We start from the raw sequence: 15,339 nt of genomic DNA, 5'->3' as shown, positions 1-15,339 counted from the left end.
TAGTTGGTGTAGCAGTATGACAACAAAAATCACAATTACTAAGGCCTTCGTACAGTAGTTGGGAAGGCGTTTGATAAACTGTGAGGGCACGCACATTTTCAAAATACATATTATTATGCACTTTATCTGAATTTTATCCTTTTTCTTTAGTTAGATTTATAGATAAACTTGACTTTTTTTAAAGGTTAATCTCAACTTTCTTCCTTGTTCCTTGTCCTCTCTCTTCCTCCCTGTTGCAGAAAGTCCCATGTAATTGATACAACTTTGTACAAGTGCAATTGTGCTTTCTACAAGATATAATTTTGTAGTACTCTTTCCTGTCTGTAAAAATGGCTTTCCTTGTGGTGAGTTGAAGAAAGGCGGCTTATCAGGGAAGGAAGATCAGTGACGTAGCAATAGATGTAAAAATCCAACATAGCTATGGAATTTTCTCCACGCAAATCAGCACTAGGAGGTTTTTTGCAGCTATTTCAGAGGGAGCTTCAGCTTCTGACTAATACAGCTGTAATAACTGTGGTGATTTGCAAGCAAATGACTGTGGAAATATAATAATTGCTGAGGTGATGGGTTGCCAAATTTGATTTCAAATTAACTTAATTTCATATTTGATTTTTATCAAATTCACATTAACAACTTTGAATTGTTAAAATTCCTGAAAACTTTTCGAATTGTTTAATCACCTGGATATTACCTGGCTTTTCTTCACAAGCTGCTCTTTCTTTTAACATTAAGTGCAACCTGCCAATGTGTTACGCAGGTCTGGATAATTCAAGGTTAGAGGCTTAGAATACTATAAGTAGCGGTAGTTAATAAGCTTAATGCTTTTTCCTTTCTGCCTCTTTTCACCAAGTCATAACTTCACCACTCTGGAAACAGTTAATTTTTTTTTAAATATTAAGATTTTGATTGTTATTAGCTTGCATACAGCCACTACTGCCACATGTAGCTGGCAAGTTTATTATTTGATAAAATGTTGAATGCTGCATAAAAAGTTTGTAAAAATAAGAAACTTACACTGTAAAAATGCAATTATGTGAATGTTAGAGTAACTGCATTTTAAGTAGCATTTGACGTGTCAAAATGAAAGAACAGGGCCCGTTGTCTGTGAGCAGGAATTTTACTGTAAGAAACAGCAAAATGTCATAATGCAAGAAAATGGCATATGATATTCCCTTATCAGAGGCAACTGAAACTCTAAGCTAACTTGACATCAGGCTTTTCAGATCTGAAGAAGACTTTAATGGAAATCCTGCCAATATCTGAAATTTGGTGTTATGTGTTATAGTGCCTTCAAATAATTTGCTGTCATATTAGAAAGTAAGTTTATTCATGCAGACATTTTGGTAGTGTGATGCTTTCTTGTCTTCTAGGCATATAATTTTTTATGCAGAGATACTGAAACACTTTAATATTAGTAGTTTGATTTACTATTACTTGCAGTCAGTTAATCTGCTTCAAGGTTTTATTGCCTTCCCCTGCCTTAATAAAGCACAAAGTGGGTGAGTTTTTTGTTCTGACAGTTTAGTATACCATGTTTAAAGCCAAAGTGGCTCAATATTGAAGCTTCCCATTTGACTAACACTGTTTTCTTAAAAAATGAAAGTTGCTTTTCCTGGTATTCAGCTTATAAAATAGGAGTAAATGTTTTGAATTATTTAAAAGGCTCAAATATTTATTTCAAATTTACTTTTGTATCTTCTTTCATTATTGCTTTCCTGTGTCAAGCTGGTATTTCTTGTTGGATTCAGTATACTAAATTTGTATTGTTTCATTTCCTTCTGAAGTATTAGAAACACTTTTTCAAAATGTATACGTACCAGCTTGCTTGATAATTATTCTTAGTATGTTTTATCTTTTAGATATAGATCTACATAGTGGAGGCAAATTTTCTGTGTAAAATTTTGAGTTTTACTTTCTTTCTTTGTGTTGTGTTTGTGTGGTTTTTAAATTACAAGGCCAGTTATAAATAGGTGGCAGGACAAAAGTGACTTATGTTTTATTAAGACCATATTAAAAATGAACTTGTGAAAAAATCCTCATGTTGGGAAGAGCAGAAAAAGTCAAACCAATTTCCATAGGAAAGAATCCCTAAACTTTATTATATTTTACATTTCACACTTGAACTATGGTTATAACTGTTATCTTAATTTGCCATGTGCATGCTTTTAACATTTGGTTAAATCATACAGAATAAGATGTGAAAGCGGGAGAAGACCATAGGGTCGCCCAACAGTTGCAGCATCTAAAGACACAGTGAAATAGGCAATTGAGTAAAAATTATTTAAAATTATATTACTTCTTTCCATAATTATTTTCTTTTGTGGGTTTCAAGAATGAACATTAGGATAAGCAGGGAGAGATTTAACTCTTTATCTTGCTGTAGTGGATGATGCATTTCAATTATAATACTTCAAGCTACCAGAGACATTTTAGCTTTATGCTAGCAGTCTTAATTCTTCTTTGATGTTTCATCTTTTCAAAATATATACTAGACTGATATTTAAATGAAATCCAAGCTGTGATTGTCTTTCAGAAAGGGCAAAGCACACATTTTTAATATCAAAGCAACAGACAAAAATGTAAACACACTTTTATTTTCGTCTTTGGATGTCTAGTAATTGTTGGATAGCTTATTTATTAACCTTTTTAAATAAAAACAAAACATTTATGCACTTAAAAAAAATTCTCCATGCTGCTGAATTTATTTGATGTAAAATTTCTGTAAATTTAAGAGAGAACTTATTAGAGTCCACCAGGATATTTATGCCTTGAAAAATCTCCATTGGAATTACTTACCAACTGCATGGCATTCTTTGAAAATACTGATGGACCAACAGTGATGCAGTAATGAGAAAGCATAATATGAAGGCAATAACAGAAATGTAAGCTAAACATTGTGGGGGCTTTTTTCCCAAGAAAAAATAAATTACAACACTCAGTGTTAACAGCTCTCAGAAATGTATTGTGTTAAATTGTATTTTTGGACCCTGTTATGGAGCATCCCTATTAAATACTTGCAAGTTCATTGTTGTGTGAAAGAAATATACTTTAAGTTCCAGACTACCTTAGTAGTCTGTATGTAGTTCCAGACTACAACTTCAGCTGTTGACCAAAGCATTTCTTTCTATTAGTATTTTTAGTATTAAGTATTGAATCTATTAGTATTCAATTTCTCTCTATTAGTATTTCCTGTTTGCTTCCGAACTCTTACTCTGAATGAACCTTTATAAGCAGTATCTTTCCTTCTATTAGAGAACGCATGGTTGTTAATGTACATGTTAACTCATGTTAAATAGAGTTTTCAAAAAAATTTTTAATGTCCAGTATTTTTGAACATTATCTAGAAAAGTGAGAATTATGAAAACTATTATAAGAGAAAGTAACTATAGTTTTTGTGGATAGAAAAAGTTTCACAGAGTTATTTCAAGGGCTGGGTTAGCATGGAACTCAGTTCTCATTAGCTTTGCAACAGTAAGATAAAAAGTAGGTCCTTCTGTGATCCACATAACATGGGATGTTATTTATGTATGCGTGGAGATCAGATTCTGCTATCGGTATCATGTTTTATTAATTTAAGGAGTAGAAAAATCATGCTTTTTACATATAAAAAAGCCAGATGGAAGAATGTTGCATTTGGTTGCTTGTAGAACTGATAACACAATGGTTTATTTCCAAAGACAGGATTAGAAATCATTATTTTTGTTATTCAAAGCTCCTAATCAGTTTTTTACACCAGTACTGATTGTACTTTACTCTGAATGTGTTTACTTATTCCCTCTTAATTAGTTCTGTTCTATGCCCCTATAATTGTTCTGTGCTGCAAGGATGAATTGGATAAATTTTTTTCATTTATTTTTGTCTAGCTAAAGCTGACGAACTCTCATTATGAGTGTATATTTAAAACAATCTGATGCAAATCATGTGCTATCTGCGATAAATAAATACATAAAGAATCTAAAAGCAGGAAATGATTTAGTGACTCATCCTGGTGTGGGGTAAGGGAGGCATCCTTTCTCTTTGCCAATTAACAAGAATGTTGCTATTTTGTATTAGGGACTTACGGTAGCTGTACCTGATCTTAAAAGGATTATCTTTGTTGTTGATTTGGTTTGGATTTGGTTTTAGTCATTAGCAGTGCCGTTTAGCAGTTTCTGCATGATGGTGACACTGAGTTGTCTGTATCTAGTGATGGACACAAAGATTAATAGACATTAAACTACGAAAAGTAGTGTTGAAAAGCAAGACCTTCTAGTATCTTTTTACCTCAGTGTATGTGTGCATAATGTATATTTTTTTATTATAGCATAAATTATACCATGGTTTGATCAGTAATGCATTTTATTTAAATAAATCTCCAACTAGTAATGAAGTTCTTCAACTAGTAATGAAGCCAAAATTGTGATGACATAGCAATTATAGTGGCAAATCTGTTTTATGTAGCTTTACAACTTCTCAGATTAATTAGTTCCATTCAATCTGTATCAGATGACTTGCATTACTGTTGCTGCAGTCCTTTCTTCCACTCTTTATAGCTGTCTGCTGGTTACATAGGTTCCAGTTTCTCCTGCCTCTCTTATTTTTCTCTACCAGTCCTCTTTTAATTTTTCAAACTAATAAAGGTTTTTAGGTAAAGGCTTTTCTGATTCTAATGCAGTGAAGCTTCGAGACACAACCAAAATACAAGGAATAAATAATACTGGAGGACTGAAGGAAAAAGCACCATTTTGCCTGCTTGGCATATAACCTTCAAGCAACAACTCCTTTGGTATCTTTTTTGCATGTTGAAGAACCCTTTTCAAGGTTCTTGCACATCTCCAGAGGAACTAGTGTGTATTTGCATAAGAAGTGTGAAACTCGGGTACCTTTGAACAGGTTTCTAGTTAATTTGGGATATCTTCTTTTTAATGCCTACTTAGAATTTCTGTTAGAGAACTGCTTTGCAGAGCTTCCAATTGCCTTAATGTTCTGTTTTCTGTTTCCACAATTACAGTCTTCCAGAAAAGACATAATGCCTCAGTTTTTAGGCCTGGTTTTCAGATATTGTCTGATATGGAATCCCAATAAGGTGTAGGAGGGAAGAGAGTGTGCGAAGAAACAGATTTCTGTGGTGCAGTTAGATTAATTGAATCTGCATTTGAATTAGGGAAGAAAATAGCTGTTGGCTAGAAGCACACCATTGCCATAAAAACACATGCAATATTGAATGTAGTTGCAGCTAGTACCAAGAAAGCCAACTTCTGTTTTTACAATGGGAAATAAATGTTTCATGGTGCCATTAGAATGTATGGATATAAAACTGTTCCTGTATCTTTAAAGCCTATATTATAGGCTTTTTACCACAATATCCTTACTGTTTTTACATGTGGTGGTGGGGAGAGGTTGAGATTCACTTGCTTCTTTCTGAAAAGTACCTAGTTCTCCTCTCTTCACTCCTAATCAGGGAAGAAAACTTGAGAGGATTAACCACTCTTTTTGCTCCTGCTAGTCAAACAAATATAGTTTAGTGTCATGGTTTAATCCCAGCTGGCAACTAAGCACCACGCAGCCGCACACTCACTCCCCCTGGGTGGGATGGGGCAGAGAATTGGAAGGGTAAAAGTGAGAAAACTTGTGAGTTGAAATAAAGACAGTTTAATAGGTAAAGCAAAAGCCATGTGCCCAAGCAAAGCAAAACAAGGAATTAATTCACTACTTCCCATTGGCAGGCAGGTGTATTCAACCATCTCCAGGAAAGCAGGGCTCCATCGTGTGTAACAATTACTTGGGAAGACAAATTCCATCGTTCCAAATGTCCCCCCTTCTTCCTTCTTCCCCCAGCTTTATATACTGAGCATGATGTCATATGGTATGGAATATCCCTTTGGTCATTTGGGGTCAGCTGTCCCAGCTGTGTCCCTCCCAACTTCTTGTGCACCCCCAGACCACTTACTGAGGGGGTGGTGTGAGGAGCAGAAAAGACCTTGACTCTGTCTAAGCACTGCTCAGCAATAAAGAAAACACCTCTGTATTGTCAAAAACGTTTTCAGCACAGATCTAAAACAAATAGATATTTTTTTTATATGAAGAAACTTAACTCTATCTCAGCCAAAACTAGCACACTTACCTTCAGGTTTTGCCTTGTTGCAAACTTGAATTACTGTGTGTACATCACTGGCTTCATTTCAAGGAGACTACCAAAAAAGTCTTCATTAAAAAGTTGCATTCATCCGGACTGGAAATAATACTGAGACATTGAGGTTTATTAAGTTTTGATATGTGTTTATCAGCATAAAATAGAAAGGTTGATGAAAAAATAAATTAGGCCACATTTATTTTCACTGTGCAAAATTTAAGACTGCATGTATATGACATGCATTTTTTGAAAAGCAGGAATTTAACAAAGAAATTTCTGGTTCAACCTTTTTATGAAAGAGGAGAATGGAAATAGAGCAATTTTCAAGTGGCTGTAGCTGTTCAGGCTCTGTTTCTTATTCAATTTTTTAGATACTTCTGTTTTCCTAATGTATTTCCTCAAGCATAGTTGTTTTAAAGTATTATGGATTACAGAATTATTTTTTTAAATTTTTTTTTTTGATGGTTTAAATTTAGTATTTTCTTCAGATGGTAGTTTCTCTTTGGTTAAATAGCTTCAGTTCCTGCTACAGGTAATGGCCACCACTATTATTTCATTAATGCTTTCTCTATCGGTTTTTATTCACATGATATTTAACACAGTGGCTTTGTTATTCCAAGTTGTTATCACATAGTTTAGGTGAGATTTGACTTTGTATTCAGACCCTTTTAAGTTTACATGCCCACAGTGTACTAGGTGTTTAAATTCCCGTTGTTTTCAGAGGAATTCAACTCAATGTAGTCAATAGAATTGACAATTTTTATCCTGAATTGGGCACTGACATTTGGTTAGTTGAGTAAATCTGTCAATAAAGAGAACAGTTGCTTATGTTGGGATTTGAAACTCCTGGCTCATATGAAGACACCTACAGAACATACCTTAGTTTAGTTCTGTGAGTCTAGAGCTGGTTGCTGTGTTTCATCCTCCTGTGTCTTTATTTTAAAAAAAATAAAATATATATACGTGCATTTATTATTTTTTTCCAAATGAAACATCACTTATGTATATTGGGGTTGTAAAATGTCATTCTGAAAGGTTATAAATGATATCATTTTCAAATATGAACTTTTATATAATGAATAGAATACTAAATCTGTTGTAGGAACTGTGATTTCCTTAAGAAGCTGCAGTCATTAAAGGAATTAATTTATATTTAAAAGTGGTATATTTTGCTTCTTCCAGATGGTCCTCGGCCCTCGCAGAAAGAAATCATATCACTAAGGGCATTTATGCTTCTGTTTTTGAAACAACTTATATTGAAGGTAAAACAGTCTATTCCAGATGGAAAACATTGAGATCTGTTATATACATATAATAGGAATCTTTACAGTAGTAAAAATATAATTCCTGTCAGGTATTGTGTCTGTTTCTCGTTAATTTTATGTTCATGCACATATTTCTAATCAACATAAAGGTATTAAATCCATACAATATATCTTACTAACCTCACCAAACTATGCTATATGTATTTTATTAAATGTACTTGCAGAAATAGTATATGACACTACAGAACCTTTCAGGTATCTGGGCTATTTTTTAGGTGATAGTAGATAGTTGCTTGATTGGTCAAATGAAAAAAGTAATGGTAGTAGTTAAGTTAGTTATTGCTTTATCCTTTTTTTTGGTTCTACCACTGGTTGACATGGTCTAGGACTCTTCCTCGCTGTTACAGCTGAATGCTAGTCATAGAATCATCTAATCATTTAGGTTGGAAGGGACCTTTAAGATCATTGAGACCTACCATCAACTTAACACTGACAAAACCACCACTAAACCGTGTCCCTCAGCATCACATCTACCAGTCTTTTAAATATCTCCAGGGATGGTAACTCAACCGCTTCCCTGGGCAGCCCATTGCAATGGGCTTTCAGTGAAGAATTTTTTCCTAATATCCATCCTAAACCTCCCCTGGTGCAACTTGAGGGTATTTCCTATTGTCCTGTCACGTGTGACTTGGGAGAAGAGACCAACCCCCGCCTCTCTACAACCTCCTTTCAGGTAGTTGTAGAGAGTGATAAGGTCTCCCCTCAGCCTCCTTTTCTCTAGGCTGAACAACCCCAGCTCCCTCAGCCACTCCTCGTAAGACTTGGGCTCTAGATCCCTCACCAGCTTTGTTGCCCTGGTCTTTGACATATAATCTGCCATTTAAGACTAACTGAAAACCACTATTTTCTGGCCTGGCTTATTCCTCCCCCCCCCCTTTTTTTTTTTTTCCTGTTCTCTCTCGGGGACTGGAGGAGTTGCAGTAATAGTTTATAGTATCTGAGGGCCCACACTATAAAAGTCCTTTCTAGCAGGAATACAGGGCTGACATCATATTATTTTGAATTGTCATTTTTGATAAGGAAAAGCAATGGAATGAAAGAGAATTTAGTCTTTTGAGTTTAAATAGAAAAAAATTCTAGGATTATTTGACTTGGTCCAAGTTTTTTTGAGCCAAACTTAAAGAATGTATTTTTTTCTAAATAATGCCCCTCTTTTTTTTTTTTTTTTTAAGGATCGAGGAGTAAAAGAAGATGAACTGCAGAGCATATTAAATTACTTATTAACAATGCATGAGGTAAATTTCTGTAATTAACTATCTTTTACTGTAACCAATTGTACCAGCTCTATGGGAAGCCTGCTGTTGATGTTAGTTTGTAGAATAACATTGGTGCTTGTCATACAGGATGAAAATATTCATGATGTGCTGCAGCTGCTAGTGGCACTAATGTCCGAACATCCAGCATCCATGATACCTGCCTTTGATCAGAGAAATGGGATACGGTAAGACAGTGAAGTGAGAAAATATCTTAAAAGTAGTTCCAGTATCATCACTCTCCAGATTGCTTCTTTTTCACATAAATATCACACTTGCTGATCTGTCAAACTACAATTTTATTAACTTAGGCTATATTTTTTGTCAAAAACAGAGTGGTTTTGATAGCTTGGAGGAAAAAAATTTTCCGCTTAAGGTTATCATTATGATTTTGAAGGTAAATGTACTGTTATACTTGCTTCTTAATCTCAAATAGAATATGTAATTAACAAGATGCATGAAAAAGCCAAGTATCTATCTCAGAATAATTTTAAATATTCTGTCTTCAGATGTTTAACATAATCTGGAGGGAGGAAGAGGAAAACAAGAGAAATTGTGCCCTAAACTTTCAAATTCTCTCTGAAAAGATTAAAAAACTATCTGTGGAATTCATATGTTTATCTGTTTGACAGTAAAATTAATAACTGATAATTTGCAGAGAAGCGGTACTTTTATTGTTTTCTTATGCCTAACTTGGTAATGCAGGTTTTTTCAGAGATTAATAATTTTCACATTAATAATTTAGTATTTACTATAGAATTTTATTTTGTGCTGTTCTGAAAATAGTTTGGAAAGTGCAAGGGGCTTGTAAAGCAGGAGGAAAAAACCCCCAGCATCTACTACCTGATAAATTCAAGTTCTGTTTTGCCAAAATAAAGATCTTTGCACAAATACTTGTATTTAAAACTGTTTGAATGACAACACTAGTTGAAAAGAAGACTCATTGTACTCCCGGTTTAGGACTTTGTTTTCTAAACCTATAGTTTCTGTATTCAGACAGAATTCTATTCCTCACACCTTTCATAGAAGGGTTATGCTGATCTAGAGGATTTAAGACATCTTTAGGTAACGTTAGTGGTACCAGTATTAAAATTGTAAAATGGTGTATTCTCTGTGTTTAAAAGTCTGTGTTGAAAAAGCGGAGAGAATGCACAGAATTGCAACATTTAAGTATGAAAAAAAATGCCTTACATAGAATTAGAGGCTCATCTGCTTAAGTTATCAGAGGACAAAAGCCTCAGAGGTCCTTTGATAATGGCCTCAGTCCTTTCGAAAGAGGAAGATTTTGTCTGCTAAAGTGCTATTTATTGGAGAAAAATAAAAACAGTTGGAGAATTGGAGAAATTCTAAAAGTAATGTCTAAAAGCTGAAGCTCAGCTAATTCAAATGGGAAACTAAAATATAAATTTAAAAATTTGTTGAAGAATATTCCAGGGAAAGGGTAATGTTTTCTGTCTCTTGGTGTCTTCAAATCAGGAGTGGTTTCCTTTCTGAAAGACCGTAGAATTTGTGCTTAAACCAATCATATCAATTACAGAAGTAATAAATTAGTTACATTTTGAGGCCTTTTTTAATCCAGGATTTAAAACCAGAGGGTGTATTTTTTTTCTACTTCAGATTTTGATGCAATGAGGATGCGACTTCATAGGTGTATATGGGATTTTGTGTAACATATTGCCATGTTTTAATTTGACAAATGAGATTTCAGTATAAACATCCTCTGATTAAATGCAGATACCCTATCCTGTGCAGAAAGGATACTGAATAGGGATTTTACGAATGAAAGGAGATTTTTCAATAGCATCCAGGTACTCCAAGAAACTCCAGGATGTGATCTTATGTGCTCTAATCTGCTTCTCTTGTCTTAAGCTACAACTGCTCAGACTGTCTTTAATTTGATTGTTCCAAGCCAGAAGTATGAGAGAAGGTTGTTACTTTCTGCTATAAAACATTGACCTGAACCAAAAGACATCTCTGACCTAAAGAATTAATAATCAAACTCTTATGGTGTGCTTGGTGCTTTCAGTATATGCCTCCATTTTTTGTAAATTGCTATTTTTATAGTTTCATTTATTAAGAAATCCCTGTTCATTGAAATACACTCTATGTATGTGATGTTAGTAATAAACTGAAAAAAACTTGTTGAATTTTTTTTTCTTTTTTTAGAGTAATTTATAAATTATTGGCTTCCAAAAGTGAGAGTATATGGGTGCAAGCTTTGAAGGTCCTTGGATATTTTCTTAAACACTTGGGTCATAAGTAAGTGTAGTTTTAAAATTGTTATAGTGGTGTATTTAAGTTCACAATTCGTCTTGTCTTTTTGTCATGATTACTGTATGTTCTTTGACAGTCTTTGCAAATTACTTAAAATTGTTAAGTTTTCTGGTTACTAATTTGCACCTTTACACACTGGGATGAAATTACTTTTCCAGTTAACTTGTTACTACTCCGATGTTTGAAAACATAGTGATTATCTGCCAAATATATGATATGCTGAAATTCAAGTCTTAGAGCTATAGAAAAACATTTTCCAAAAATACATTTTATAAATGTTTATTTTATATTCAGCTAAGGATAACAGGAAATATATGAGTGTCATCAAATATTTCTTGCTGGAATTTTCAGTGTCACTGCAATAAATGTTTCAGGGCAGGACTTTTAAAAATAGCTTTAAAATGAGGGGAAAAATGAATTAGAATAACATGTTATTCACATGGGAAAGATTTGGAAGGAAAAGCAAACAGACTAAGTAAACAATTATAAAAAAAAAAGAGGTAAGGACATATCTCTATGCAAGAAATACATATAAAATGTGGCAGCAAGAAACATTCACAATTATAAAGAAGTGGTGTCATGAAATAGACATACCTAGTCTCATCTTCCATATTTAGGTGTTAAGAAAAAATTAAAAAGCATGCAGTGCTGTGTAATTTGCTGCTGCTCAGTTTTCCCGTTCTACGTGTGGTGCTTAACTGTCTGCCGGGGTTAACCCACAGCAATAATCCAGTTGGAGAATGTGTAGTGTAAAAATTAGCCGTGTGCTTTACAAGAGACTTCATCGTGTAAAACCTTCTTAGAAGGGAAAGAAGCCAGGAGTCCGGCCAGAGTGCGGTATTGCTAGACATGCTTTTCTCAGTAAGATCGATAAAGTATGACTGTATAATTGAGAGACAGTTAGCTGAGAATGTGCTCCCAAATGGCATTTTTCTTTTGGGATCCAGCAAGCCAAATAGTGTTCTGGGAATTAATAAAGCAAATTGATAGTCCACTCAAGAATCTCCAAGGGCTTTTCAAATGTTACTTACTAAAAATCATTCACATTGATAGGAGTTGGATTAAGTAAGATACACCAGAGGTTTGACTTGTGCAGAGGCCTGGTTGTGTCCAAATGAAGTACATTGGTTTAAAATATTTGTTGCTTATCCAGTAAATAACGTAGCAAACTCTGTAAATTTTGGAATATTAGAGAAAAAGAAAAGTGAGATTTTTCAGAAGCTGAAATTTAATTTCCTGGTCCTTAGCATCTACTTGTAATTATGGACATATTTGTGTAGTTTCCAATGTTGAGTTGAAGTAAGTACTTAGCACAAAGTTAAATAACTTTATTTTTCATGTAGTATGTATGATTTTATGAAATTATAGTCAACTACAGGAAATTCTAACCAATTATGAAATTATAAACTGCATTCTAAAATATATACACTATAAAATTATGAAGCGCTTAAATTTCTGTTTCACAGTATAGGACACAAGCATTGTATTTTAATACATTAAAGCAGAATTGCATAGAGATTTTATAATGTGATTCATGAAATCTGAACCAATATGATACTAATAACAAATGTGTAGGTACAAAGGCAGTTACCATTGCTGTAGTTCATATATATTCATTGCAGATTAAGCTATAGACTGGTTCTTCGAAGTGACCAGTAGTGTGTTAGATGAGAGCCTGAATAACTCGATTTTTCCTTGTGATCTGTGACGATAGAATACCTTGTCTAACCTTAACAGTGGCAAAACACTGTTCTTTTGCTACTCTGCCGTCTTTGATTCTTTCTACACCACCACTGAAATCAGTCTGCTATTTGCTTTTGGGTTTCATCTGCCCTTTTAAACCTTCTGCACTTTTTCACTTCCATGTGCTACATCATAGCTCACAAGGTTGAATACCTGTAATTTTTCTCATAAGTAACTCTTCTGTGCACAAAAGAGTACACACTGTTATGTTTTTGCTACTCTCTTTTGTAATGATTTGAAAATTATAATATAATGTATTAATCACAAAAGTTCTAGAATGAATCTATGTAATTTAAACCTTTGTTATCATTAGTAATCATGAAAAGGGTGTTTATTAGCTTTTGAATACATAACATTTTACAGAAACTTTACTGTATTTTACCTTGTTTCATATTTTTCCACTTTAATATAGATTATTAGTTATTTTCAATAACATTATTATTTCATATTCATTACAGTAGTAGATAAATGTAATGATGTAATTTATGAGAAGTACTCTGTTTATTTATGATGTTATATCCAATTTTAAGAAAGTAGTGTTTTGGAACAGATGGAATTCACTGATGTGAGATGCTTTCTTCTCCTCTTAAGATTTGAGTAGGTTTTGATCCTAGCTACAAAATTCACTTCAGTCACTTGGAATTACATAACTTTCCAGGATTTTATTTCCTTTATATTGTAACACATGTTATTTCAACATTATTAGTTATTTAGGCTAGTTATTATTTTGTTATATACATGCTAGTTATTGTTATTAGTTATTATTAGTTATTATGGCTGCATGAGAGAATGCTATATGAAGTCAATGACAGTACTGATAAATTTGTACATGTTAATATTTGTGTTGTAAGATCTGAGGTTGGATTGCCCTGAGTCCTTGAGAGAGCTACAAAAGATATGTTCTGCAGTGATCGCATTTTAGCCAGCCTCTGAACACCGTGAACTCTCTCAGCTTAAATAAGATAGAAAGGGATTCCTTTGTCTTTTTCCACTGTGAAAATCATGGAGGGTGAGAATTATGTGTCATTTTTGTTTTATACAAAAACCCATCCCAAATAGAGCATTGCTGTCTGAGAACCTTTGTATATTACTGCAATTACGTTCGTATTGGGAGACATCTTAATTGATGTTTAATTCATAATATTTACAAAATGACAACTTTTAGGACTTCTTAGTACAACATCAAAATATTTGGCTCCTGGGTTTTTTTTTTTGCATTTACCTAATATTCTGATTTTCTTTTCCAGGCGAAAGGTTGAAATCATGCATACTCACAGTCTTTTCACTCTTCTTGGGGAAAGGTTGATGCTGCATACAAATACGGTGACCGTTACAACATATAACACACTTTATGAGGTAGAAATTACTAAATGTAGAGGTTGTCATCTCTGTTGTAAGAATTACGACTTAACTATATTGTGACTCTGTGCTTTACAATATCCTGATTCTCAAGACTTATGAGAAAATTTTAGATAGAAATTTTAAAAAAGGATTTCTTCGTTCAAAATGTATTTTGCTGTGCTTTGGATATTTTTATTAACAAGGTAATAATTGTTACATAATCTCTATAAATCTTTCCACTTACAAACCTGCTATTTAAGGTGTTCATCAGTTTACACACCAAAAAAAATATTACTGCAGATCTTCAATTGCTGTTACTCCTCCATCGCAATGGAAAGTGCTGGAACCAGAAAGATTCTGTTTTTTTCTTTTTTAAGCCATTCCTTTCAAGTTTGAAAGGATAATTTTGAAAAGTGCTGGTAGTAATTCTGATAGTAATGCCAAAACGATAACTGAACACAACCTCTTTTATGTAACAGATACTGCTTGAGGTGAATATGACCTTGAAGCATTTAACTGTTCTACCAGTCTCTTGTAGAAACTTCAGTTGCAATGATGAGCAATTTTGTTAAATCAAAATATTGTCAACATCGTTTGTTGAAACCCATGTCCTAATGCCTGCAAATGCATAAAGATCGTGTCCAATCTTCAATTGTTTTTAAAATGGTGACTTAGAATTGAATCTTTTGCAATTTATGAGGATCTTATGCGCTAGAAAGATATTTTTTTAATTATGCTATTATTTTTTTTCAGTCACAAATAGGTGTTATGGCTAGATACTGAGGACTGATTCCAGAAAAGACATGGAAAACTAAAGTAGTGCTTGATATTTAGGGTCCTGAGTATGAGTGTGGAATGTAGAAAAAGTTCTCCTGTGATTGTAAGAACTTAAACTTCATCTATTTGCCAATGACTTACTCATATGTTTATTTCCTTTTTGTTGCACATCTCTAAACTTGCCCTGTGTGGTTTGACCACTTGGGTATCACAGTCTAGATGTCACTGCATTCAGATTTCTGAGACCTTCTGTCATTGATATTCTCAGAAAATACATAGCTCAGTGACACCATTAAAGTCCTCACGGAGTCCAGAATCTACAGACATTCACATTTGAAAAAACATAGCCAGAGGAAGAGAAAAAAGGAGTTAAGTGCCAAAAGTACAAAATATTTGCCAAGGAACTAATGCAGATATTTTCCATGATCTCTCATAAAAAGCAAAGACATATTTGCATTCTATTTTAAATACCAATACCCATTCAAAGATATTGTGTTTACAACTGCTATTCATT

The 15,339-nt window shown here is 33.6% G+C and overlaps 1 protein-coding gene across 5 annotated transcripts in view; it reads left to right on the top strand.

Moving 5' to 3' along the window:
* Positions 1-15,339, top strand: part of NBEA (neurobeachin) — a 512,389-nt gene that overhangs the window by 146,013 nt on the left and 351,037 nt on the right. For all 5 annotated transcript variants that reach the window (XM_074151162.1, XM_074151191.1, XM_074151181.1 and 2 more), the window contains exons 14-18: positions 7,295-7,374; positions 8,610-8,672; positions 8,781-8,878; positions 10,857-10,949; positions 13,955-14,063. In XM_074151162.1, coding sequence (XP_074007263.1) covers positions 7,295-7,374; positions 8,610-8,672; positions 8,781-8,878; positions 10,857-10,949; positions 13,955-14,063 — 443 coding nt within the window. The remainder of the gene's footprint in view (positions 1-7,294; positions 7,375-8,609; positions 8,673-8,780; positions 8,879-10,856; positions 10,950-13,954; positions 14,064-15,339) is intronic.

Source organism: Numenius arquata, chromosome 1 (genome assembly GCF_964106895.1).
Source record: "Numenius arquata chromosome 1, bNumArq3.hap1.1, whole genome shotgun sequence".
In the NCBI taxonomy this organism is placed as follows: domain Eukaryota; kingdom Metazoa; phylum Chordata; class Aves; order Charadriiformes; family Scolopacidae; genus Numenius; species Numenius arquata.
The sequence above is the reverse complement of the archived record's forward strand: the minus strand, read 5'-3'. Positions and strand labels throughout refer to the sequence as shown.